The following is a 24,140-nucleotide window of genomic DNA, read 5'->3' as shown; positions in this document are numbered from 1 at the left end:
AAATACAAAAAGATTGGTAACCCATGTAAACTCCTCCGATGCATTGGAGTTTTAGAACTAGATTTTGACTAAGGCATCCAAAGCATTAAATACCCAGGGTGTGTTTGCATTTGACAATAGCCATAATGATTCTTGCAAACCTTGTTGTCAGAACCTGTTCTTTCACTGCCAGCTGCTACCACTGAGCAAACTGTTTCCCATAGTTCCATGTCCAAATGTAGTTTTCAGGAGCTCCACTTGAAAAGACAGATTTCCTGTTCCATCCTCAAAAAATAAAATCACACCTTGCACATAAATGGTCAGTTTGATTGTACTTTTGAACCTAACAGGGGTATCACAGTGGTATATGTACAGTTTATTGTCTTGTTTTGTTTTGTAGTAGTGAAAGTAGAACCAGCTCCTTTTTACAGCACACCTACCAGGAATATTGTTGGAAGAAGCTGCAGTTTTGTCTAAGTAATTTGTGAATAATAGCTCAGGCTAGAAGTGATTACGTCACTTACCTGCGTCCCACTGGTGCCAAAAATCATAAAAGATTTTTTTTTTCCTTCCTGGAGTTATACGAGAGAGTTCTCATCCAGTTTTGGATCGTAACATTTGCTTCAGGGTGCTCAATCGTCCGTGTCACACCAGCTTACAACGACGTGATTGTTATCATCAGAGTGTATGATTAAAATAAAAATAAAAAATATATATACATATATATATATATATACAAATTTTTATCTGCTTTTTATAAAATCCAGTTATTTTAAATGAGATGTAATTTCTAAAATTATATTTAAAAAAAAAAAAAAAGAAGATATTTGTCTGCATTTGCGGCATTTGTCTTGTGAAAGTGTTCATACCAGCTTCTGTGACGGCCAAAGCAAAAATCCGGGGAAAACACGACGCCACCCACCACCTCCCTCTGTCCTCAGCGGCAAAATGTCAAACTTTTCTACATTTTTCACCCGTTTACGCCGTAGAACTTCGAGCGACTCGTTGTCAAACCAGGTAGCAGGTTTCCATGGAGACCAGTCTTTTCTATGTTATTTGCAGCTAATAGCTCCCACACTCATACAAGCAGCTATTCATTTATGAGCCATCTTTTTTTTTTTTTTTTTCAATTTTACTAACTGGTTTTACTAATCTTAAACGAGGGTCGTTTGCACAGCTCAAACGTTTAGCTTTAGCCTCTTAATTCGGCCTCGGCGCCGCTAACCGGAGCGATTCTTCTGAGGTTTTTGTTTTCGTTGCGTTCAGTATTACAGCAGTTTTCAGGTGGTGGTGCTTCTGGAAACCAGCTTTAACGTGCAGATGTAAACCACAGCCCTGCTCTTTCTCCTCAACACATACAGTAGATGTATATAGCGACGCTGGCATATCCGGTGCAACGTAAACCGTGTCTGTTATAACAAAAGTATTTTTTACATTTATCTCAGTACTCACCTTTCTTCTACGTGTTTCGACTAAAGGCCTTGCAAAAGGGAGACAGAGAGCCATAGATATAAGATTTCAAATCAGGAAAAAGACAAATGTATCAGTGTTTTTGGAGATTGATCTGTTGTAAAGAAGATATTTTCTGTGATTTCAAATGCATCATGTTGAACCGCTTTAATATGACTAATTTTACTCAATCATTTTTGTACATTAAACGAGTCGAGATGATTTTATTTTCCCCCCCGTTTGTTGGTTTGTGTTTGATAAAGGTAGATGTGATAAATACATTAGGAAGTGTTAAACATGTTTGTCTTGTGAAGTAAATGTTAATTCTGCAAGTCTGTGGAACAGTCTACATGAATGCTCACTGTACGTTTGCATTATATATATATATATATATATATATATATATATATATATATATTAGGGAGAAGGGGACAGTTTGGAAAGAGAGAAGAGTTATTTTAAATATTTTTTGCGCTATACAAAAGTGACCAAAGCAGAAGAGAGGAAAAATAATAATCAAGTTACATTTTGTGTAGCACTCAAAAGCTTACTTCTAGCACTTCTGGTTTATTTCAAACATGTCTTTTGTAAAGGTCTTGGCTTTGGATCGCATGTTTTTCGCCGCAGGGTTTTACTTGTCACTTACAAAAAGATTAACAAAAATAAAACCATAAATCTGATTTTCTGTGTGAAAATTTCCAGAGCCTGATAAAATTGCACTACCCTCATATTGGTTGTCACCGTTTATTTTGTATTAAAGAAAAATCCATGCGAGTATGTTTAAAGACTTAAGGGCAGATCATGTTTCACTGATATACATAGCTAAGGCTTTCACTGAAGTCTGTTTTGTTCATATTTCAGTTCTGTAGATGTAATCCAAATGTAAAAATATATATATGAAAAAATCTTTGAAAAAAAAAATAACCCCAATGGTTTCTATTTACCCTTCTGTATTCAGTGTCAATATTTCTCCCTATTTGATTAAATGTTGAATTAGGTTGTCTGTGTTGTTCTCTGACATTGGATTTTGCATCGCGTCCGATGATGTCATCACTGGTTCAAAGCGGAAATGTGGAAGAACAGATTTTTCTTCAGTTCAAACATCTTACACAATAAAGTTTCCTGTTTTTCAACACTCAGCTACAGTGGACTCATTACTCGAGTTTAAAACCAGGTTATTTGTGAAAGTTGGGATTACCCATCTTTGTGGCTACAACAAGTAGTAAAAAAAAAGCCTGTGAGGTGAAATTTAAGAAGTGCAGAACAGAAACTGCCTACTCCTCGCTTAACCATTTCCACATAATTAACATATATAACTGCAACAATTTGCAGAGAAAAAAAATTAACTGAAAAAAAATTGGTAAAAATCCACAGTCCTTAGCACGAGTGGCAATGGGGCCTAACGAGTTGCGTACTTTTGCTGTATAAGTTGCACCTATTTGCATAAATTAGCATGCCCTGCGACTTATTTATGTTTTTTCCCATATTTATAACTCAATTTTTGGCTGAGATCCGACAAGTTCTTTCATTCTGATATGGAAAATATTGAACTCTACCATTTTCAGCCAGTAGAGGGCGCTCGATAAATATGGCAAGCCAAGTACATCATTAATAGGTAAAAGTGTCTATTAATGAGACATTTGGCTTGCCATACAAAGCCACCTTCATCTCGCTCCGGAACTCCAGGAGCAAACGTCAAATCGGCTGAATTTCGCCGCCCACGTGAAACGCCGCTAATTTGACTGTCAAAGTGCATTTATTAAGGAAAAGTTCAATTGAGACACACCTTTACTATAATTTTGAGCAAACAAATAATTGTTTTTAAGTATGAATCTTGTTAAATTCTTTAAATCCTCCCGTGCACGCTCCCACGGTCGTGAATCGGCTTTTGAAATGCAGCTGATTTGACCGTCAAAGTGTATTTATTAAGGAAAAGTTAAACTAAGTAAACACCTTTGCTGTAATGTTGAGCAAACAAATAATTGTTTTAAAGTGTTAATCTTGTTAAATTCTTATTAAAGTCCTCCAATGCACGCTCCCGCAGCCGTCGTTTGGCTGCCAATCAATTTTTGGCACAACACCGGCCCACGTTTCTGTCCAAATATGTATAATAAAGTGGGAACAAAACAAATATGTCGCTTCGCCATATAAGTCAGCGGTGACGCATAATAGATGCGACTTGTACGGCGAAGTGACATATTTGTTTTTTTCCCACTTTATTAGACATATTTGGACTGATGCGACGTGTACGGCGGAAAGTACGGTAATCTGATTACAGCTCTGACTGAGAGCGTTCACACATGTGAGTTAAATACATCCCCTAAAATGTTCTTAGGATCAAGTCACGTCCATCAATGAGCAATCTGATTGCATCGACACATCTGAGCTACATTATTTAGAGCCATTTGAGTCACATTTTGGTGACGTTATTGAGTACAATGCACTGAATGAGCTTAACGGAAGTGATGAGGAGGAAAAGAAGGCACATAAAATGATTAGTGACTGTCAGAGCAGTGACTTGAGATTTTAACCCATAATACTCCACAACTGCTGTTTTGATCAATATAATCTGACGTAATGAATAATGTCCTGTGACTGACAGCATATTAAAGCTTACTGCATGGGGCCATAAACAATCAGAGTAAATATTAAACTAAAGAAAAATGGAACATGCAGTGTTCTACTAATCCGCTCATTAATAACTTCCCCCTAACAATAAGAAAGATTTGTTGAAGACTTTTAAACAGTTCATCAAAACCAACATTTTTCAGTCAGGTCATCTGGACAGTTTCTTTTTTTTGTGCTGAAACGTTTCGCCCTCGATCCAGAAGGCTTCATCAGTCAAGGAAACGCACAACACAAAACTGATTCTTCCCCCAACAGCTTACTCCAAAGTGGAACAAACCAGTTATGTTGGTGATAAGTTGGTCTCTTTGTCATGCCCCCTCCTCCATTGCCGGCCCTGTTCCTTGTTAACAGTCGTGTCAAACTGGTTGAAAACAACAAAGTTTGTTTGTTATTTTCAACCAGTTCATCAACACGTTTAACTTGGGGGGGGGGGGGGGGCATATTTCAAAAATATTCCCAAGGATGGCTGTTTAATTATCTTTAAGTAGTTAGAAGCTCAGGTCGAGGGTGAGGTTTTGCCTCAAGTGCAGGAGTATCTCAGGGTTTTGTTCATGAGTGAGGGAAGAATGGAGCGTGAGATTTACAGACGGATTGGTGCAGCATCTGCAGTATTGCGGACTCTGTACTGGTCCGTTGTAGTGAAGAGTGAGCTGAGCTGTAAGACAAAGCTCTCTGTTTCTTGAGTTTTATGTGTCGGTCTACATTTCCTACTCTCACCTATGGCCATGACCTCTGGGTAGTGACCGAAAGACTGAGATCGTGGATACAGGCGATTGAAATGAGTTTCCTCTGCAGGGTAGCTGGACTCTCTCCCTTAGAGATGGGGTGAGAAGTTCAGTTATCCGGGAGAGACTCAAAATAAAACCGCTGCTCCTCCACATTGAAAGGAGTCAGTTGAGGTGGTTCCGACTGGGAGGAGACCCCGGGGAAGACCCAGGACATGCTGGAGAGACTGTGGGTGCATTCACACCAGCCCTGTTTAGTCCGCTTTAATCAAACTCAAGTCCGTTTGCCTAGAAAGTCCGGTTCCTTTGGGGAGGTGTGAATGCACAATCAAACTCTGATACAGACCCAAAAAAGCGAACCCTGGTCCGCTTAAAAACCTAGGTCTTGGTCCGGTTGAAATGAACTCGAATGTGGTTTGAATGCAGTGTGAATGCAAGCGGACCAGAGCCTGCTCCAAAAGCAGGAAGTGGACTACAGCGCAGGGCATTCTGGGTAAATACTACCAAAACGAACGTGTGTTTCTTACCTCATACGGAGCCATCTCAGCCGCCTTGTGTGAAAAACAACATTCTCCAAGGTCTTGTTCTTTATCTTCTGCTCATGCAGAATCCACTGTTGAAAAAATGTTTAAGCACATGTGCCACTGACAAAACAGAAATCCTAAAACCCCAAAAATTTGATGCCACTCCATTTTTGTTTTGAAGAAGAAAAAGTGTCTTCTTCAGAGGTTTTCGTGTCGTTTCCTCCAGTAGTTCTTGGTGTCGCGCCACCACAGGCGAGGTGGGGGGAACAGGTCGGCTCGACTGACTCAGTGCAGTGTGAATGCAAACCGCAACAGCTGAAATGTAAACAAATGTTCCCAATTTTGGTCCCCAATTGAACCGAGTCTAATGGACTATCAGGTGTGAAAATGATCTGTCTCTTAGGTTGTTTTCACACCAGATAGTCCAGTAGACTCGGTTCGGTTGGGGACCGATATTCATGACATTTTGTTTACATTTGAGCTGGTGCGTTTGCATTCACACTGCACTGTGCAGTCGAGCCAACCTGTTCCCCCACTCACCTGCGGTGGCGCCGCACCAAGAATTACAGAAAGAAACGACACAAAAACCTCTGAAGAAGACACTTCTTCTTCTTCTGGAAATAAAAACAAAAATGGAGTGGCGTCAAATTTTAGAGGTTTTAGGAGTTCTGTTTTGTCATTTTTCAACAATGGACTCAGCATGAGTGGAAGATGAGGCAGAAGACCATGGAGAAAGTTGTTTTTCACACAAGGCAGCTGACGGCTCCATATAAGGTAAGAGAAATACGTGTTTGTTTGCCCTGCGTTGCAGTCCCCTTCCTGCTTGCGGAGCGGTGCCCAGTCTGCTTACATTCACACTGTACTCGAATCGCGCTCAAGTTTTCTTCTACCGGACCGAGACCTAGCATTTAGACCGGGCCAGAGTTGGCCTTTTTGTTCCGTGACAGAGTTCGATGGCGAGTTCACACCTCCCCAAACAAACCGGACTTCCTAGGCAAACGGGATAGAGTTCAGGACAACAGAGCTGGTGTGAATGCACCTTTAGTTGGCCTGGGAACGCCTTAGGCTTCCCCCAGAAGAGCTGGAAGAGGTGGCTGTGGAAAGATATCTGGGCCTCCCTGCACAAGCTGCTGCCCCCGCGACCCGACTTCGGAACAAGCAGAAGATAATGGATGGATAGACAGTTAGCAGCTTAACGCATGCTTATTTGTACCCCAGTTAATAACTGGTGCCTGTGCAGGGTCACGTTAGCTCAGCAGGAGGTCTTAAATTAAGGCTCAGAATGGACTGCTTTGACTACCAAACATCTGCTTGTTAAAATCTGGGAAGACATTTTTAGAGCACTTTGAGACTAGTCGGATCAATTTTTGGAGCTATCCGATTGCAAATGGATCTGAACAACAGATATGTCTGAACCGGACTTCAGTGAAAACATCTGTTTCTAATGACTGTCAATCAGCACCGCTACAGTTGCTATGGCTACTACAGCAGATCTTTTTCTGTTTTAAATCAGATCTTTAAAACAATTTTGAAATGTTACAAAACTGTGCTTAATGAAGAAAAGTAAAGCAATGAATCAAACGGATTGGACTCAATGGAACCGACTGCCCCCAGCCTAAAAAGAAGCTTTTATGGTCTTTAAAGCTCATTAAATAAGAAGTTGGGTGTGACTGAATCCATGTAATAATTAAATGTGACCATGTGGCTTCAAAAACACAAAAAGGAGTAGTCTGGTGGCTTGTTTTTTAAGTGAGGAACAAAATCTGTTTTACTGTAACGTTAAGCTCGTCTAAACGTGAAAAGGATCTGCAAAGGATAACATTCTACCTTGCATTCAAGAAAGTTCAAGACAAAAACAACTGGACTTTATTTGTAACAGACGTTTCGCTTCTCATTCAAGAAGCTTTCTCAATTCAAAGAACAGTGAGTGTAGGGTTCAAGTTATAAAGCTGAGGTAAGATATATACAGTACATATATATGCAGATTGACCTATCACACCTCACAGTTGTAGTTTGTTAATGTCTTTGTTAATCTAATTCACAGATGGGCCACGTTCTTCGATAGGTGTGAAACTGGCTGGGTATCAGTCCTAAAGCTGCATTATAAGTTTTAGAGAGTTGGAATCTGAGGCCTCCTTCTCTGTTTAGAGATGGTTTCTCTCTTTTTACATAAATTGCTTCCTTCACCCCTCTCTCACACCATCTGTCTTCTCGGTCCAAAATGTGCACATTTTGGTCCTCAAATGAGTGTCCCTTATCCGTGAGGTGGAGGTGAACAGCCGAGTCTTGTCCTGAGGAGGTGGCTCTCCTGTGTTGAGTCATGCATCTGTGAAGTAACTGTTTGGTTTCTCCAATATAGAGATCTGGACATTCCTCGTTGCACTGAACTGCATACACTCCTACTGTGAGGTGTGATATGTCAATCTGCATATGTATGTATATATCTTACCTCAGCTTTATATCTTGAACCCCATACTCCCTGTTCTTTGAATTGAGAAAGCTTCTCGGATGAGAAGTAAGTCGTCTTCTGTTACAAATAAAGTCCAGTTGTTTTTGTCATGAACTTTTTTGAATTGACCATGTCCTGGATGACTGAGAATCTTCACCAGCGTATTGTACGTTGCAGTTTTTAAAGAGTGATTCAGACCCAAAGAGGTCAGAATTTTTACTCGAAGTTTTCATATTTATGTAAAATGTGATGAATCAAGATTTTGTTGATAGCAAAATGATGTTTTTGGTTAAAACACAAAAGTTCAGTGCTTTCAAGATTCTTCACTGTCTGCTGTTATTTAGAGGTGATGACGGTTTCAAACGGTGGACGGAGGCCGTGTTGTACGTGAATAAACCATGGAGACATCTCACACCACAGCTTTACTGCTAAACCCAGAACATTCAAACACGTTTTCTGCATTAATCATTTAAGTATCCTGCCTTTAATTTTTAAATAGTGTTTTGTGAGCCTGAAATTAAATTAATCTTACTGTCCACCATATTGATGACCGACTTGAAATGGCCTTTCAAGGTGACGCATGTGGACAGCCTCGGGAAATAACGGCAATGAATATAGCAAATCATTTGAAGAGGTCAGAGCATGAACCAAAGGCTGTTATTGATTAAAACATCTCCTCCTCAGATGTTCTAGTCAATACCGCAATGTTCGCATTCTTTACTCGTATTGATGGTTCTTGCTGAAAAAGTAATCTTTGTTGGTTCTCCAGTAGTAGAACGGTTTATTCGGCATTGATTAGACGCGGCATGTGTGGCAACATGAGGAGGCTCTGCTGCGCTCAGCAGCTCCATACAGAAAGACACCAATATTAGGAATTATTGTTAATGCTCATGAAGCATTCACACTATTGTGATCTATTGTTCTTCCGTACGTTTTACAGGATAATCCTCGTTCCACAATTTTTGTGCTATTTCAACAAATCATGCATCAAAATTTTCAACTTTCAGAACACTCCTTTAGTATTGGTGCAACTTTAGCTATTTGAAATATTTAGCCTTTTCTGCCATGTTTTTCTCGTTGAGGGGAGTGGTGGCACAGAGGTTTGCGAAGGTGGGCCTGTGATCGGAAGATCGCCGGTTCAAGCCCCGGTACGACAACATAAAAAAAAAAAATGTGGGTGGGGTAGGTGAAGCACCCACACTTTCCCCCACCCTCATTCGTCCCACCCTGGGCTCATGAGCAAGGCCCTTAATCCCCATCTGCTCCCTAAACAGGTGTGACGTTATAAACAGTCATATTTTAGAATGTAAAAAAATAAAAACACAGCAACAGTCAGCTGCTCAAGATTTCTCTTTATTCAGCACAATCCTTCACCAAAACATCTGCGAGAGGAATTAAGGCTGTGAATAGACAGGATTGATATAAAACTCTGGCAGCAAAGAGGAATTAAGTTAGTTTGCTAAAAGTACAAAATATAAAATTCATCATACTTGAGAAAAATGTATACCTCACCGGATGCTGTGGATTTTTTTACAAGCTCGTTAGAACGCCTCAAAAAGGAGGAAGTCCTGAATGTTTGCTCTTTAAAAAGTCTTATAAATAACCAGTTTATATATGAACAAAGTAGTCTCACTTCACATTAAGTTTGGTTCAATTCCTCCCAGATATATATAATTCCTGTAGAAGAAAATTTATTCAAGAAAAATTCAAACATTTGTCAAGTGGTTGAAAGAAAAACTTGAGTTTTGACTCTGGAAATAATAATTTCCACCCCAGAGCAAACAAACGTATATACAGGAATTACTTCTTTGTTTTAATCTTTAAGATCCAGGTTTCTATTAAACAAAATAAATAAATAATCAAAGCAACTAATAAAGTATCCCATTTACATCTGAATGGCAGCCTTGGCTGTAATTCTGTCTTCCCTCAGATAAATACAATGTTAGCTGTAGTTCTACAGAAAACAGAATAAAGATTTTTTTAATATTTTTATTATTTCTGTTATTCAGGATTTCTGCTTTTTCCTTTCTGTTGAGATGAAAGATTCTGTAGTAGAGAATCTGAATTCTGGTTACAAAGCAGCAAAAAGAAGCAGGTGATTTATGATTAAAATATTATTTATATATATATATATATATATATATATATATATATATATATATATATGACTTCCTGGTTTATTCCAATTCTGACAATAGTGCAAACATGCCTCACCGTTTCACTCAGAAAGGCTTTGCAGCTGTGTTGCTGTACTCCCACGTTACTTTGTAACCTGCTGAGCTGCTTGTGGATCTGGTATGAAATTTTTAGCATTTTCTTGTGAGCGTGCTGCAGGAAGAAGGGCCATAAATAAGGGGAGCACCGATGCTGACCCTTCGGCGAACCGCCATCATCTGCCTCGAGGCTCCTGCTGGTAAACTGGAGCAACAATAACCGGCCTGATCACCGAGTCCTGTCCCCAGGAATTACCCCACCAGCACCAAGAATGCTCCAAAACACATTTACAGTCCTTCAACCAAACCTAATCATTTCAGTCTGCTTTAACAAATTTCCCAGGAGGATTAGCAATCGAACAACGAGGACATTTTTACGGCTGAAGGCCATTTGCTGTTTATCATGTTCTCTGTCATTACCGCTGCAATAAAATCTGTCTTTATCCGTCTAATGAAAAGAGGAAGTGCTGACACAGTGGGAGTCCAGATAAATTAAAAAAAGAGGAAACGGAGGCAAAGAAATTCCCAAATTTTAGATAAAAATCCCATCTTGTTTATACAGATGATCTTCTCCCAATGTTCTCGATCACTAACACTCACACATCAGCATTTTCACAATGACTTTAAAGACCATCAACAAAAATCCAAAAACAGCTCATCTAAAAGTCCCAGTGCAATTCAGGAGTCCCTCTTCAGTCCACTGCGTTTTGTTCCTCGGTTTTATCCGTTTGACCGAGTTCTGCCAATAAACGACGGTCCAGTCGATCGTCACAAAGTCAGTGAAGTTTTGTGCCGTTACATCTGGTTCAATCAAGTCCAGCTTGGTCTACCAAAATCCAGAGTTCTCCAGGTGGGTTTCCTGGTCAGGACCTGGACTATAGAAGCTCCACGTAGTTTTCTGGAATCAGCCCTGTTCGACCACCCAGAGTCCCTTCTAACCAGCCAGGTTCCTTCGAAGCATGAACTACAGCAAAAAGAATCGAACACTGATTAGACAGAATATTTTTTTAAAAATCGAAAAATGTTCATACATATGACAAAATACTAAGATGTGCAAATAAACAAAGGAGAAATAAATCACATTGTTTCAAGTTCCTAAATATTTTGAGAAGTCTTCTTGAGGGCAGAGGACAAGTTACTCTGAGATAGGCCTGTCACGATAAGACATTTTGCTGGGCGATTAATTGTCTCAGAAATTATTGCGATAAACGATAATATTGTTTGAAATTTGACAATAATCAGTACTTGTCAAATTTAAGAAGAAATGCTTAATTTTGTGTGTAGTACCTGATTTGACCACTGGATGGCAGTATAAAATGGTTTGAACCAAAGGATGGATAGTGAGGGAGCGAGCAGCATGTCTCTAAGAAAAATTGGAGGGAGGCCCCTTGACGTGACATGGGCTGTCTCTCGTTCCCGTTTTTCGGTTCTCAAAATGGTGGACGCTCGGTGTGGTTGGAGCTCTTTAGCATAGCTAGTATAGCTAGGTATAGCATAGCATTGAGCATGTATCAGGATCTTTAGCATAGCATTTGTCACACAAAGCTTTTAATTAAAAACATCAGTAAACAACTTCTCAGCTACTTTTTGCAGAGAAAAACAACTTTTTAGACGAAGACACAGGTTTCAACCGTGAATTTTGGAGCTTCGACTAGACAGTTTTTTTCCCCCAATGTCGGCCTGTTAGCTTAGCTTGTAGCTTAGCTTCTCAGCTTAGCTGCTTCTAACAATCCAAAAACGCGATTTTGGACGGTTAAAACGGGTTTTAAAGAAAAGCGAAAGGGAGGGGTCAGTGAAGAGCTTTGGAGTGGAGCCTTTTGTCATCCAGTGTCTTCAGTAGAAAGAGAGAGACACGAAGAAGCGATAAAGCCGATAAATGAAAATGAGGGTGATCATTTTCATTTATCATGCGATTAACTGATTTATTGTTTATTGTGACAGGCCTACACTGAGAGAGATAAAAGCTTCTCAAACTGTGTTAATTTATGAAAGTACAACAGCAAAAGTCATAAATACGATAGAGACTTTAAAAAAAACAAAAAAACAAACAAACGTAAGACCTGGAAAGTATTGCTGCTGCCAACACAAGCAAGCAAACAAAGCTGATAATCAGCATGAGCTGAAATTAAAAGGTTAGAAACTACAAATAAAAACTGGACGTAGATTAGTCTGAAAAAAATGTGGAAGAGTCCTGAAACTTTCAGATCCAGCAGAAGAGGACTGGTTAAAAATGTGTGGACAGTTTCTGAATGAATAGACTAGAGTGCTACCATACTTTTCAGACTAGAAGTAACATATTTTTGCATAAATGAGCAAGTCCTGCAACTTATAGTCTGAAGCAACTAATATATGTCCCCCCGTATTTATAATCCAATTTTTGGCTGAGATCTGACGATTTCCTTCATTCGGACAAGGAAAATATTGAACACTACCATTTTCAGCCACTAGAGGGCCCTCGAGTAATACAGCAATCCAATTTTCTCATTAATAGGTAAAAGTGGCTATTAATGAGACACTTGGCTTGCCATAAAGGCCACCATTGTCTCGCTCCAAAATTCCTGGAGCAAACGTCAAATCTGCTGATATGACAATTAAAGTGCATTTATGAAGGAAAAGTTCACCTGAGACACAACTTTGCTATAATGTAGAGCAAACAATTGTTTTTGTGTTAATCTTGTTAAATTATTGTTAAAGTCCTCCCGTGCACGCTCCAGTGGCTGCCATTTGGCAGCCAATCAATTTCTGGCACAACACCGGCCCACATTTCCAGGTTGTCAGCAGTGACGCATAATAGATGCGACTTATACGGCGAAGCGACATATTTATGTGTTTTTCCCACTTTATTAGACATAATTGAACTGATGCGACTTATATGGCGGTGCGACTTTTAAGGCGGAGAGTACGGTACTTGTCCTGAAACCTTTTTTAAAAAACATTTTACTGTCAGCGTCTTCCAGCAACACTTTGGATAAATTGGAAAATAGCTGAAGAACATTTGAGTTCAAACAGTTTGTCCTCCCTTGAAGTCCAATTTAGAACGATCACTACAAAATCTATACGTCAATGAAACAAAATGAAAGTGATCTCGACATGCGTTTGTGCACTGGGTCATTTTTTTTTATATTCATTTGTTCGACTGAAACTAGTTTATTTAAAAGATTAATCAAAATTGCAATCCCTGGTATAAAGCAATCATTACATCGAAGCATACCATTTTTTTTTACAATTCTTAACAAAAGCATGAGATTGTAGTGGGAGTTTTCTGAGGACAGATTAAATTTGACATCCTTGGCTGCTGATGAAAGACTCCAGTGTTCAAATACCACCCTGAGGATTATATGTCCCCAGGCTCATATTTTGACCCAAGTAGCTCACATGATACTGCTCCTCCTTACATAACTACCCTTAGTTTTTAGGCAGCTGACTATTCAGAATCATTTGTGAACAGCTGTGAACAAGGAAATCTTCCTTACTGTTAATTATTATGCCATCAGAGAAGGAAGACATACAAAAATCATTACCAAGCAAAAAATGATATGTATCAACTATCATTGTGAGTTAACCTAATCACAGCTTTGGTGCAGTTTACTGTAAAGGTTAAATATGGACATGTTCAGCCTTCGTTAAAGTAGCCCAGGCAAAGCAAACATGTGATTTTGAAGTTTACTGTGAAGTAGCGATGAGAAGGTACGGCAGCTCGATGGTCAAATATCGCAGCCTTGTAGTTGTGAGGCTGCAGGTTAGAGCTCAGGCTGTATTAAGAAAAGCATGCGGCTTAGAACAGTTGTCAAACCTTTCATGCGAGTGTGCTTGCTGTGATGAGAGGAGCAGCCGGAAGGAGAGTAATGTGAAGAAGCTATCGCATGCCGAGCCTACAATGACGTCAGCAAACCAGATAAATGACCACAATTTGTTTTAGCTTCTGGAGAGGTCATTTCTCTTATTGTCCCCCGTCACGAAGCAAAAAGGGGGAAGTGAAAATTCTGTCAGTCTGTTCGTGAATGTGAGGGCATTGACTTGAAAATTAAGTAAAGGGACAACTTCCTTTTTGGTTTGTGGCTGCATCTAGGCATAAAGGAAACGGTTCAACCGAAAACTGGGTTGCAATTTCAAAATCCAAGATGGCCGCTGTCACATATATGCAAACCTTGTGAGCTGGATAATTTGAAAAAATAAGCAACAGGCCAACATCCTTTTTGGTGTGAGGCTGCCTCTTGGCGTAAGAAAGTTTACGTTCGAAAATTGAGTTGCCACGTCCAAAATCCAAAATGGCTGCCACCATCATTTGAGGAATCCATGCTTTCTAGTTTTTATGTTGCTTAAAAGTATAGTTTCCTCAAATTATTAGGTTGGCCAATGGGGTGGCTGAAGATTAATCCATGAAGGCCAAGGCCGCCATTGACCACCCTGTGGCCCCACCATTGCACCAGGAGGTGGATAAAATTGCTCCATCCACTCGTCAGGATCTGTCACTCTGCACCACCTGGGGTGAGAAAAATAAACTACCTCTGCTCTTGTACACAGTATAACAACTACCCACTTGAATATCTTGCACCAAAAACATTAAAGATTACTTGCAGTCACTGTTCAATTCCAGTCAAGAAAAACATTCATCAAACATTCAGTATAGAAATCCTTCATACCATACCATACCATACCATACCAATTTATTTATAGAGCACTTAAAACAGCAACAAGGCCAACCAAAGTGCTGTACAAAAGAACACAAACATGCACAGCAGACAGGAAAACATAAAATAGAAATACAGATACAAATAGCAGCAGAAGCTAACTAAAATGGCCAACAGAGTAGAGAACAGACCGGGCCAAAACAAATCACACCGTGTTAAAGGCAAGAGAATAGAAGTGGGTCTTCAAGCGAGACTTAAAGACTGAGAGTGTGGGAGCCTGCCGGACACTCATTGGCAACTCATTCCACAGTCGTGGACCTGCAACAGAGAAAGCCCTGTCACCCCTGAGCTTACGACGGGTTTCTGGGACTGAGAGAAGCATCTGGTCTGCTGACCTCAGAGAGCGCGGTGGGACATATTGCTGCAGATCAGTGAGATAGGATGGGGCGGAACTGTTCAGTGATTTAAAAACATATATGAGAATTTTGAAATGGATCCAAAGGTGAATGGGTAGCCAGTGCAGGGAGGACAAAACTGGCGTGATGTGCTCTCTATAGCCTATACCAGTTAAAAATCGGGCTGCAGCATTTTGGACCAGTTGTAGACGAGCAATGGAGGACTGACTGATTCCAAGCAGAAGTGAATTGCAGTAATCAAGCCTAGATGTTATGAAGGCGTGGATCACTGTCTCAAGGTTCTTTTTGGAGAGTATAGGCTTCAGCTTAGACAGCCGTCTCAGCTGAAAAAAACAGGATTTTACCATCATGTTTACGTGACTGTAGAGTTTTAAGGACGGGTCCATTATCACCCCCAGATTAGTGATCTTTTGTTTCTCTAGCGGGGCTAGAGAGAAAAGGTCAATGTCATGGTTCATGAGTGAGCCACTGGGATGGAACAGCATGACTTCAGACTTCTTCTCATTGAAGCTTAAGAAGTTTAAAGCCATCCAGTCCCGGATGTCAGCCAGGCAGTCAAGAAGAGGCTGAATAGAGCGTGTGCCTCTGTGCCTCAGGGGGAAATTTGGCAATCATCGGCGTAGAAATGAAAGGGTATGTCGTGTTTGCGGAAGATAGCACCTAGTGGCAGCAGGTATAAAGAAAAGAGAAGGGGACCGAGGATGGACCCCTGCGGTACCCCCCACTGGAGCGCTGTCGATGCCGAACTAGAATCTTTGATATTGACACAGAAGGTTCTGTCAGATAGGTAGGACCCAAACCATTTAAGGGCTGACCCTGTGATGCCCACCCACTGCTCCAGTCTAGAAATGAGGATGTTGTGGTCGATGGTGTCAAAAGCAGATGTAAGGTCCAATAGGACCAACAGCACAGAATCACCTGCGTCTGTGGAAATGAAAATGTCGTTAAAAACCTTCAGTAGAGCAGTTTCAGTGCTATGGAGAGATTTGAAGCCAGATTGGAATAACTCTAGGATAGCGTGATCCCCCAAAAACTGTTTCAACTGAGACTCCACAATTTTTTCCAGTAGTTTAGAGGTGAATGGGAGTCTGGAGACAGGCCGGAAGTTGGACATGACTGAGGGGTCAAGGTTAGGTTTTTTCTGGAGGGGCTGGACAGCAGCATGTTTAAAAGTCTTTGGCACCTGCAGTTCATGGACAGGGGTCATTGCCGTACAGCTCATTTATTCAAAAACTGCTTCAGCTTAGGTTTTAGGATTTTTAATTACATGCAAGAGTATTTTGTTTTTGGATTACCTTATGACATTTTAGGTACAAATTCTTCAGGAGTTCGCTTGCTTATTTGCAGCCACATAACTCGCCAAGCCAAACGTTGGCATCAACCAAACGACATTTCTATGTGTTGGTGCAGTTTGCCAACATTTAAATAACTGATTTTGTATGAAGTTAGAAGGGAAAGGCTTATATTTGCAGAACGTAAAATACAGTCAGGACGAAACAGTTCGTTTCTGGTTGCAGCACGCGCTTGCCAACGAAGTACTACCTCCTGAGTGCTGGTGGTACTTGGGTCTCAGGCAACAGAAATATTGCTCTCTGCTGCAATGTTGCCTTCACAAAAAGAAGACGGGAAATGTACAAATCCTCCTCTCTTCCAGTGACGAGTGTCTGACATCGTTGTGTCTACAGTCAAAACGTGTGTAAACTGCTATTGTTGCCGTTTTACATTCAGAATTCAAAGCTTTACGATTTTAGAACATTAAACTTAACCCAAAGATACTATTTTCATGTTTTAATTGAAATGATTGCACTGCACCCTGATGATAACAGCTGCAGAACTTGATAGGCATGTTTACATCAGCACAACATAACTTTGTTCATTTGATGCTGAGAAAGAGCAAATAGTTGCAAACAATGAGCAAAAAACAGACACGTTGCATGAACTTAGTGAATCTTATTGTCTGCGTGCTCCTTACAATTTAGACACAATTAAATATGTTATAAATGTGTTTTTCTGAAGAATAGTTGTACGCATCCTCCATTTCTTTTAAGTGACTGACTTCCATAAATGTTAATACGTTTTTTTTTTCTTTACTACAACAGAGATTTCCTGCACCAAGTAAATTCAGATTTCCATGGTTGACTGTGTTTTACAACAAAATGATTCTTTACTCCGAGCCACATCCTGGCCTCCTCCCTTACTACTGGCAGCACCAGACACTGACTCACCGTTCTCAAAGATGGTCCCAGCGATGAAGGACAGCTCGGAGTCGTGCTCAGCCTTGCAGGCGTACAGAGCCCGGGCCTTCCTGCCTGTGATGCTGGAAGCAATGAGAGAGTGAGACAGGAAGTCTGCAGCTCACCGCTCCACAAGGCAAACAAACTAAACCGGCTTGTTTGGAAGAATATCTAGACACAAATTCACACAAACAAGCAGTTTCTTTGTCTGAGTAAGTCTGACTTTAGCTGAAACACATGATCATTTGAGGCTGTTATGAGTTTCTTTTCTTATTCTTTGTTTTCTCCAATTGCATGTACAGTAGTCCCTCGCTACTTTGCGGTTCGTTTAACGCGGACTCATTCCATCGCGATCTTTCAAAATAAGATTGGACATGACACACAATCGGCATGAAATTTGTATTTAAAATAAATTATTTTTAATTATTTTGCACCTGCTGCACCTTTGTGCAGCCCTTACTGCAGGATAAACTTTCTGCTGCAGCTGATCAGCTGTTCACCATGCAGCGCAGAGAAGTGGGCGTGGCCAAGAGCGCTTGCAGGTGGCAAAGAGCAGAGGAAGCAGGGAGCTGAAATCATGACATTCTGTGCTCTTTTAGAGCATTTAGAAACATTGTTTAGAATATTGCAAGAGTGTGGGAAGTGTTTAAAATGTATACTAAAATAAACTCCTACTTATTACTTGTATTACTACTCCTACTTCACGGTTTTTCACCTATCGCGGGTCTTCAGGGTACGGATCCCCTGCGATAAACGAGGGACTATTGTAATGATTATTTCACCAACTAAGATGTGATGTAATGCGAATTTGCTCTAAAATAATGTCTAGAAGGCAGCACATGTCTTAATAGGCAAGCCTGACACCTTATACATTTGTGTACTTTATTAAGTACATAAATCCCATGAGTACATAAATGTCATAAATCCCTGACCAGGACAATCACTGTAAAAAAAATAAAAAAAACACTAATGCCACTAATTGGTGATATGTGACTTATCTGTGCTGCTGATTATCCATGCTGCTGATCTCCTGCTGCTGATTATCTCATGCTGCTGTATTCATTTATACCATCTGCTCACCCAGACTCATGTTAGGTATTCGTTTGCATTATTAGTGTTTAGCGTATATCTTAGATCCTTACATACTGTTTTTTTATACTTTATATTTTTGCTATTTTTGGGTGTAACTGGGACCCTGAGTACATAATTTTGTTCCACTTCATGTACCACATGATGGAAATGACAATAAACGACTTGAACTTGAACTACAGTACGTAGGCTTTTAAATGATTGAAAGCAGTCTGATTGCTGGTACCAGGACATCTGAATGTTGAAATCCAAAGCACTGAAATGTGACCAACGCTGTGCGTCTACCAAGGTTCAGCTGAATAACTGCACCCAATCACTGCATGTCTACAAGAATTTAAAAGAAGTCTTTGCTAGACTGACTGTTGCCTGACCTGTGTATAAATAGTTTAGGACACACTGAATCCTACAGTGATTCTGAGGCACAATTTAGCTTTTAAATTCTCTCGTAGAAAGATTTAATGGCCACAAGATGATCTCTTCTTAAAACTTGCGGGGTGGAAGAATCTAGCTTTATTATTCTTTATGAAAAAACTTGAATGACTTCAGCTTCAGAAATGGAGCTTATTGTAAACAGTTGAACGGTACCACTTCCATTATTTGTCTTTCCTCCTTTATGACATCACAAACAGCTCGCTGTTTCCCACACAGCTACTAACTCCGAGACGTGTTGGCTTCGAAATGCTTCAAAGAACAATGTGGACCAACCTGCCAGGAGACGAGTCGCTGGAGGCGGAGGAGATCGGCTGCGGACTGGACGGGGCTGAGAACATCGGCCAGGAGGGAGAACGTGGCGACGTGGGGCTGGGAGATGTCGCACTGATACACACGAAACAAAACACCACTCTGTTTTTATCTTGAAGAGGTCTGGACACTTGTCATGTAGGTGTGGCTTTAGGACGTTTGTCTTACCTGGCTGGTATGCTGACACGAGGTTTTGGGTTCAGTCTGAAAAAGACAAAGGGAAAAAAGTGTGATTTATGATAACTCTTGAGTCAGGTCCTCTGAACGGGTTCTTTGTTGAAATGTATAACTTTTATCCAAAAAAACAGTCTGAGGAGCAAACAGTCTTTTAGGCAGCACCTCCTCTTAGTGGATCAACCAGTTTGTTGGTGACAAACAAAACTGGTTGCTCACATGCAAAGGGAGGGCCATCAGACTAATGACCGATCTTAGCATCCTGGTGGCCGCTTGCTATTCAGAGGGTTGAGTAAAACAATAACAGCATTGTAACAGGGTGACAGCCTCCGCCCCATTTAACTGATTTATGATTTATTCATTTATTTAGGATTATTCGTTTTAAACAAAGGTGTCAAAGCGGTTCCCCTTTTAATCCTCAACGTTTAGAGTGTCCCTTGTTTGCTTCTTCTGTCAGAGTGGATCCTATTTTTTTTAAATAAAACCCTCAACGTTTATCTTCAAAAATAGTGACAGCATCAGTTCTCGGTTGATATAATTCCTATTAAACTACAATTTTTGTTTTTACATTCACAAGGTTCATGCAATTTTTAGATCCGAGTAAAACGTCAGTAATGTTCCCCAAACAAAAACAGATTTAGATGGAGCAATAATAGACGCACTACTTTTGTTTTTCATTCATTTACAGTTTAAAATAAATATGTCACATGTTAACAGAAACAAAAGTTCTGAATGAAAAGGAGTAATTTGAAGAAAAAAAATCGTACATAGTCTACTAGGCCTGTCGCAATAAACAATAAATCAATTAAGCGTATGATAAATGAAAATTATCGACCTCATTTTCATTTATCGGCTTTATCGTTTCTTCATGTCTCTTTCTACTGAAGACACTGGATGACAAAAGACTCAACTCCGGTTCTCTTCACTGACCTCTCCCTTTCTTTTATATCTTTAAAATCCACTTTAACTGTCCAAAAATCACGTTTTTGAGCTTTAAAAGAAGCTAAGCTACGAGCTAAGCTAATAGGCCGACCTCAGGGGGAAAAAAATCTCTGTCTTGTTGAAGCTCCAAAATTCACGGTTGAAACCCGTGCCTTCATGTAGAAAGTTGTTTTTTTCTGCAAAAAGAAGCTGAGAACTTGTTTAATGTTTTTTTTTTATTTTTTATTAAAAGCTTTGTGTGAAAAATGCTATGCTAAAGAGCTCAAACCACACCAAGCGTCCGCCATTTTGAGAACCGAAGAGACACAACCCATGTCATGTCAAGGGGCCTCCCTCCCTTTTTTCTTAAAGAGACACGCTGCTCGCTCCCTCACTATCCTTCCTTTGGTTCAATCAGTCTTATACTGCCATCCGGTGGTTGTAAAAAGGTACTAAACGCAAAACAAATTAACAAACGTTTCTTCTTAAATTTGACAATAATTGCTAATTATTATCAAATTTCAAATAATATTATCGTTTATCACAATAATTTCTGAGACAATAAATCACCCAGCAAAATTTGTTATAGTGACAGACCTATAGTCTACCCCTTGTCCCAAAAGTCAATCTACTACACCACAAGCAACCAAGCATCAATCAACCATCCATACAAACAGGTCTTTGAACACAAAACAGGCAATGTGTACATATAAAGAAAAAAAAAATCATCTTTGTTATGATACAGCACTCTGAATCAATATACTTCATTGTACCTTGAAAGAAAACAATATTTTATTATTTTCTTAAAAGTAAAAATAGATCTACTCTCTTTGGTTTCTTTAGACAGACTGTTCCACAGACAGCGTTCCATTTTTTTTAGTTTTGACTTTGGGTTTCTTAAAAATCTCTGATCCTTTCAAATTATGAATGCTGTCTCTTTTAATAAATCTTTTTCACAAATGCATTGGTAACATACTGTTAAGTATTTTAAGCATAACTTACAGAATATAATAGTCCACCAAGTCGTGAAATTTCATCAATTGTAAGTTACAGAACAATGGATTTGTTGGATCTCTGTAGTGTTTTCCACTTTTAATTCTAACAGCTCTTTTTTGCAAAATAAAAACAGAATTTGTATACAATTTACAGGCATTCCCCCAAACTGCTACACAATAGGTCAAATAGGGAACGATCAGTGAATTATACAATAACAACAATGCTTATTCATTTAGTGTCTTACACTCTTCTAAAAAATCACTAAGCCAAATTTTATAATTGTAAATAAGCATCAGAAGGACAATAAAGAGTTTCAGCTGCTGTACATAAAAGGTAAATAACATTGTTGATGCATTTTTTTTTTTTTTTTACAAAGTTACTATGTAAAAAAAAAAAAAAAATATACATATATTTGACAAATGTCTGTTTGATTCTGGTACCTGCTACATTTTTTTAGCCGGGCAAATACAAAGTACACATGCAACATCAAATCAATAAGGCTAACAGACAGCTTTCACATTAAGAGCTGATTGATTCTGCCTTTGTAGCTACACAGACTGTCCCACAGTTGTTGAGACTTCAGACAAGACTGTCTCTACAGTAATCCAATTTCCAAATGGTCCGTCACCATGGTGCTGCAAAATATAATTTATTCCTCCATCTGAGCAAGCTGTGCGTCTTCATCAGTCCATTTGTCATTCAGTCCATTTAATCTGGTGCTGCTGCTTGCTGGTCAACTCCAACTGCAGAACAGCTCAGGTTTAAGATGAGTCCAGATTTAGTAACATGCTTTGAGGTCATATGTTTTAGTATTTAACTTACACATGACTTCTTAAAGGCCATCAATTTAAATGTTGGTCATAAACAGAAAGCAGAGGAAGACGCATCAACAGGTTTACATTAATCATTCAGAACTGACATCTGCAGCCAGACGTTGTTCATCTTGCTTGATTGAAAGAAGATTTTATTGTTTGTGGGTGAAAGCCTCAAAATGAAACGCATTTTTCGTGTGTGGTGTCTTTTAACAGAGGACTTCCATTACTACCCTGAACTGCAAAGATAATTTGCTTCTATAGTCCAAAAGCTTCTAAAATTGTTTCTGTAGTGTTTTTATTTTTTTATGACAATTTGTCAGAGGCTTGGGATCGAAGATGTGAATTAAACAAGGTTTCCATCAGTGAATGGTTTGAACTGGTCAGATGGTTTTCTTTTATATAAACTCCCTTATACACCAATGTATAGCAATATTAAACAGCAATATATAACAATACTATGCAGCAATTTAAAGCAATATTATACATACAATATTATACAATAGGGTTTGGATAGAGTTGGGGTGGAGGGGAAACTGGCACCATGCCAGCCTTTGCTCCTTCTTCTTTCCTTTTTAATGGCACTATACAACAACACACATCAACAGCACATCTAGGGGTGGGGGTGTATGTGTCGGGGTCTTATTTTTAGTTATTTATTTATTTATTTATTTTTTTTTTTTTTTTTTCTCCTCTTCCTACCCACCTAGTTCCCTGACTGCCATTCCGGGGGTGGGGTCCGGGAGAAGGGCAGGCCGTCGGGTGTTGACCAGGACTATGTGGGGGTTCAGGGTCTGGGGGTTGCCATGGGCGGTGCTGGCGCTGTGCTCTCCCTGGGGTTGTTTGGACCCCCTGAGCTTGGCTCTTGGGTGCCATGGTTGGCCCGCTGGCCAGGGTGGCTGCCGGGGCCTGGCGGGCGGTCGGCTGGGGGTGCGTGCTTGGTTGTTGGCAGTGTGTGGGGGTGGTCGGTGGCGTGTCCTCTTCATGGTGGGGGGGTATCCTGTCGGCGGGGCATGGCCTGGGCCGGGTCTGGGGTATTGGCTCTTCTCCACTCAAGAATGAATGGGTTTACCTCCTGGGTTTGGGCATGGGCTGCCCCCCTGTAGAGGGCGGGTACATGTCTTGGACCTGGGGGGTATAGAGTGTGTATCGGGAATAAGAATGAAATGTATCGTTATTGTATGTCTTTGAGTGAATGAATGTGAGATTGAGGTTGGGATAGTGTGATTGTGTATGTGTATGAATGGGTATTTGTTAGGCTGAGACTCGGACTGCCCCCTCTTTGATACAACTGGGGGTGCTTGGCATCGCGCCCCTATCGCGCGGCCCCCTGGTGGGGTGTGCCCTTGCCTGCCGGCGCGCTTGGGGCCCTTGGTATCGGGGGCTGGGCGCTTGGGCGTGTGTCGGCTCGGCCTGGTGTCTGCCTGGTGGGGCTCGGGTCCTCTGGCCCTGTCGGGCCTTGGCCTGGGTGGTGTGAGTCCTCGGTGCCCGGGCCTCGGTGCCTGGACCTGGACCTACATCGGTGTGGCGGGTGCCGACGGAGGCCTATGAGTTTGTCGCTGTTGGCCCCGGGGGGTCACTGTATGTGGTTGCTGGTGGGGATCTTCCGGTTCTCCCCTGTGGTCCCTTCTGGGGGGTGGGTGGGTGGTTCGCCCTGTGTGGGTGGCTCTGGGGGCTCCGCGGTCGGGGTCCCTCCTGGGGTCTTGGGCTCTGGTCCCCACTTTTTCGTCTGCCTCTGGTCTTGGGGGTCGGGTCTCTGCTGCTTCACAATTACTAATAAATGTTCTATTAGAGAAGCCTTATACACTTATGCATGCTCACAACCACACACAAATAGAAGCAGGGATGTTTATGTAGGCTTTATATGTAGATATATAGATATGTATGTGAGTGTATATTCATGTGTATGTATGTATGTATGTATGTATATAGGCGTAGGTATGGGTATATATATTTATTGAAACTTACTGCAAAGCCATGAATATTTTAAGTTCTTTATACATATGTATTTTGTTGCTGTGTTTTGTCATGTTCTTTGCAGGTGAACAGACAGTGGCCGGGTGTTTTGAAGTGTGCTCTATTTGTATATATTTCTTATATTTTGGAGTCTTACTTTGTCTTTTCTTTCTTTCTATCCTATTAAAAAAAAAAAAAAAAAA

At 40.5% G+C, this 24,140-nt stretch overlaps 1 protein-coding gene across 1 annotated transcript in view; it reads right to left on the bottom strand.

The window, feature by feature from the left end:
- Positions 1-10,712: 10,712 nt before the first annotated feature.
- Positions 10,713-24,140, bottom strand: part of LOC119420841 (rho GTPase-activating protein 26) — a 111,625-nt gene continuing 98,197 nt past the window's right edge. Inside the window, exons 20-23 of the mRNA XM_037688266.1 lie at positions 19,247-19,282; positions 19,043-19,153; positions 17,240-17,331; positions 10,713-10,931 (exon numbers count right to left, since the gene is read on the bottom strand). Of these exons, the coding sequence (XP_037544194.1) occupies positions 10,843-10,931; positions 17,240-17,331; positions 19,043-19,153; positions 19,247-19,282 (328 nt within the window). The 3' untranslated portion in view covers positions 10,713-10,842. The remainder of the gene's footprint in view (positions 10,932-17,239; positions 17,332-19,042; positions 19,154-19,246; positions 19,283-24,140) is intronic.

This window comes from Nematolebias whitei, chromosome 14, assembly GCF_014905685.2.
Source record: "Nematolebias whitei isolate Nwh7 chromosome 14, NemWhi1, whole genome shotgun sequence".
NCBI lineage: Eukaryota > Metazoa > Chordata > Actinopteri > Cyprinodontiformes > Rivulidae > Nematolebias > Nematolebias whitei.
Note: the sequence above shows the minus strand (reverse complement) of the source record. Positions and strands in the feature narration are given on the sequence as shown.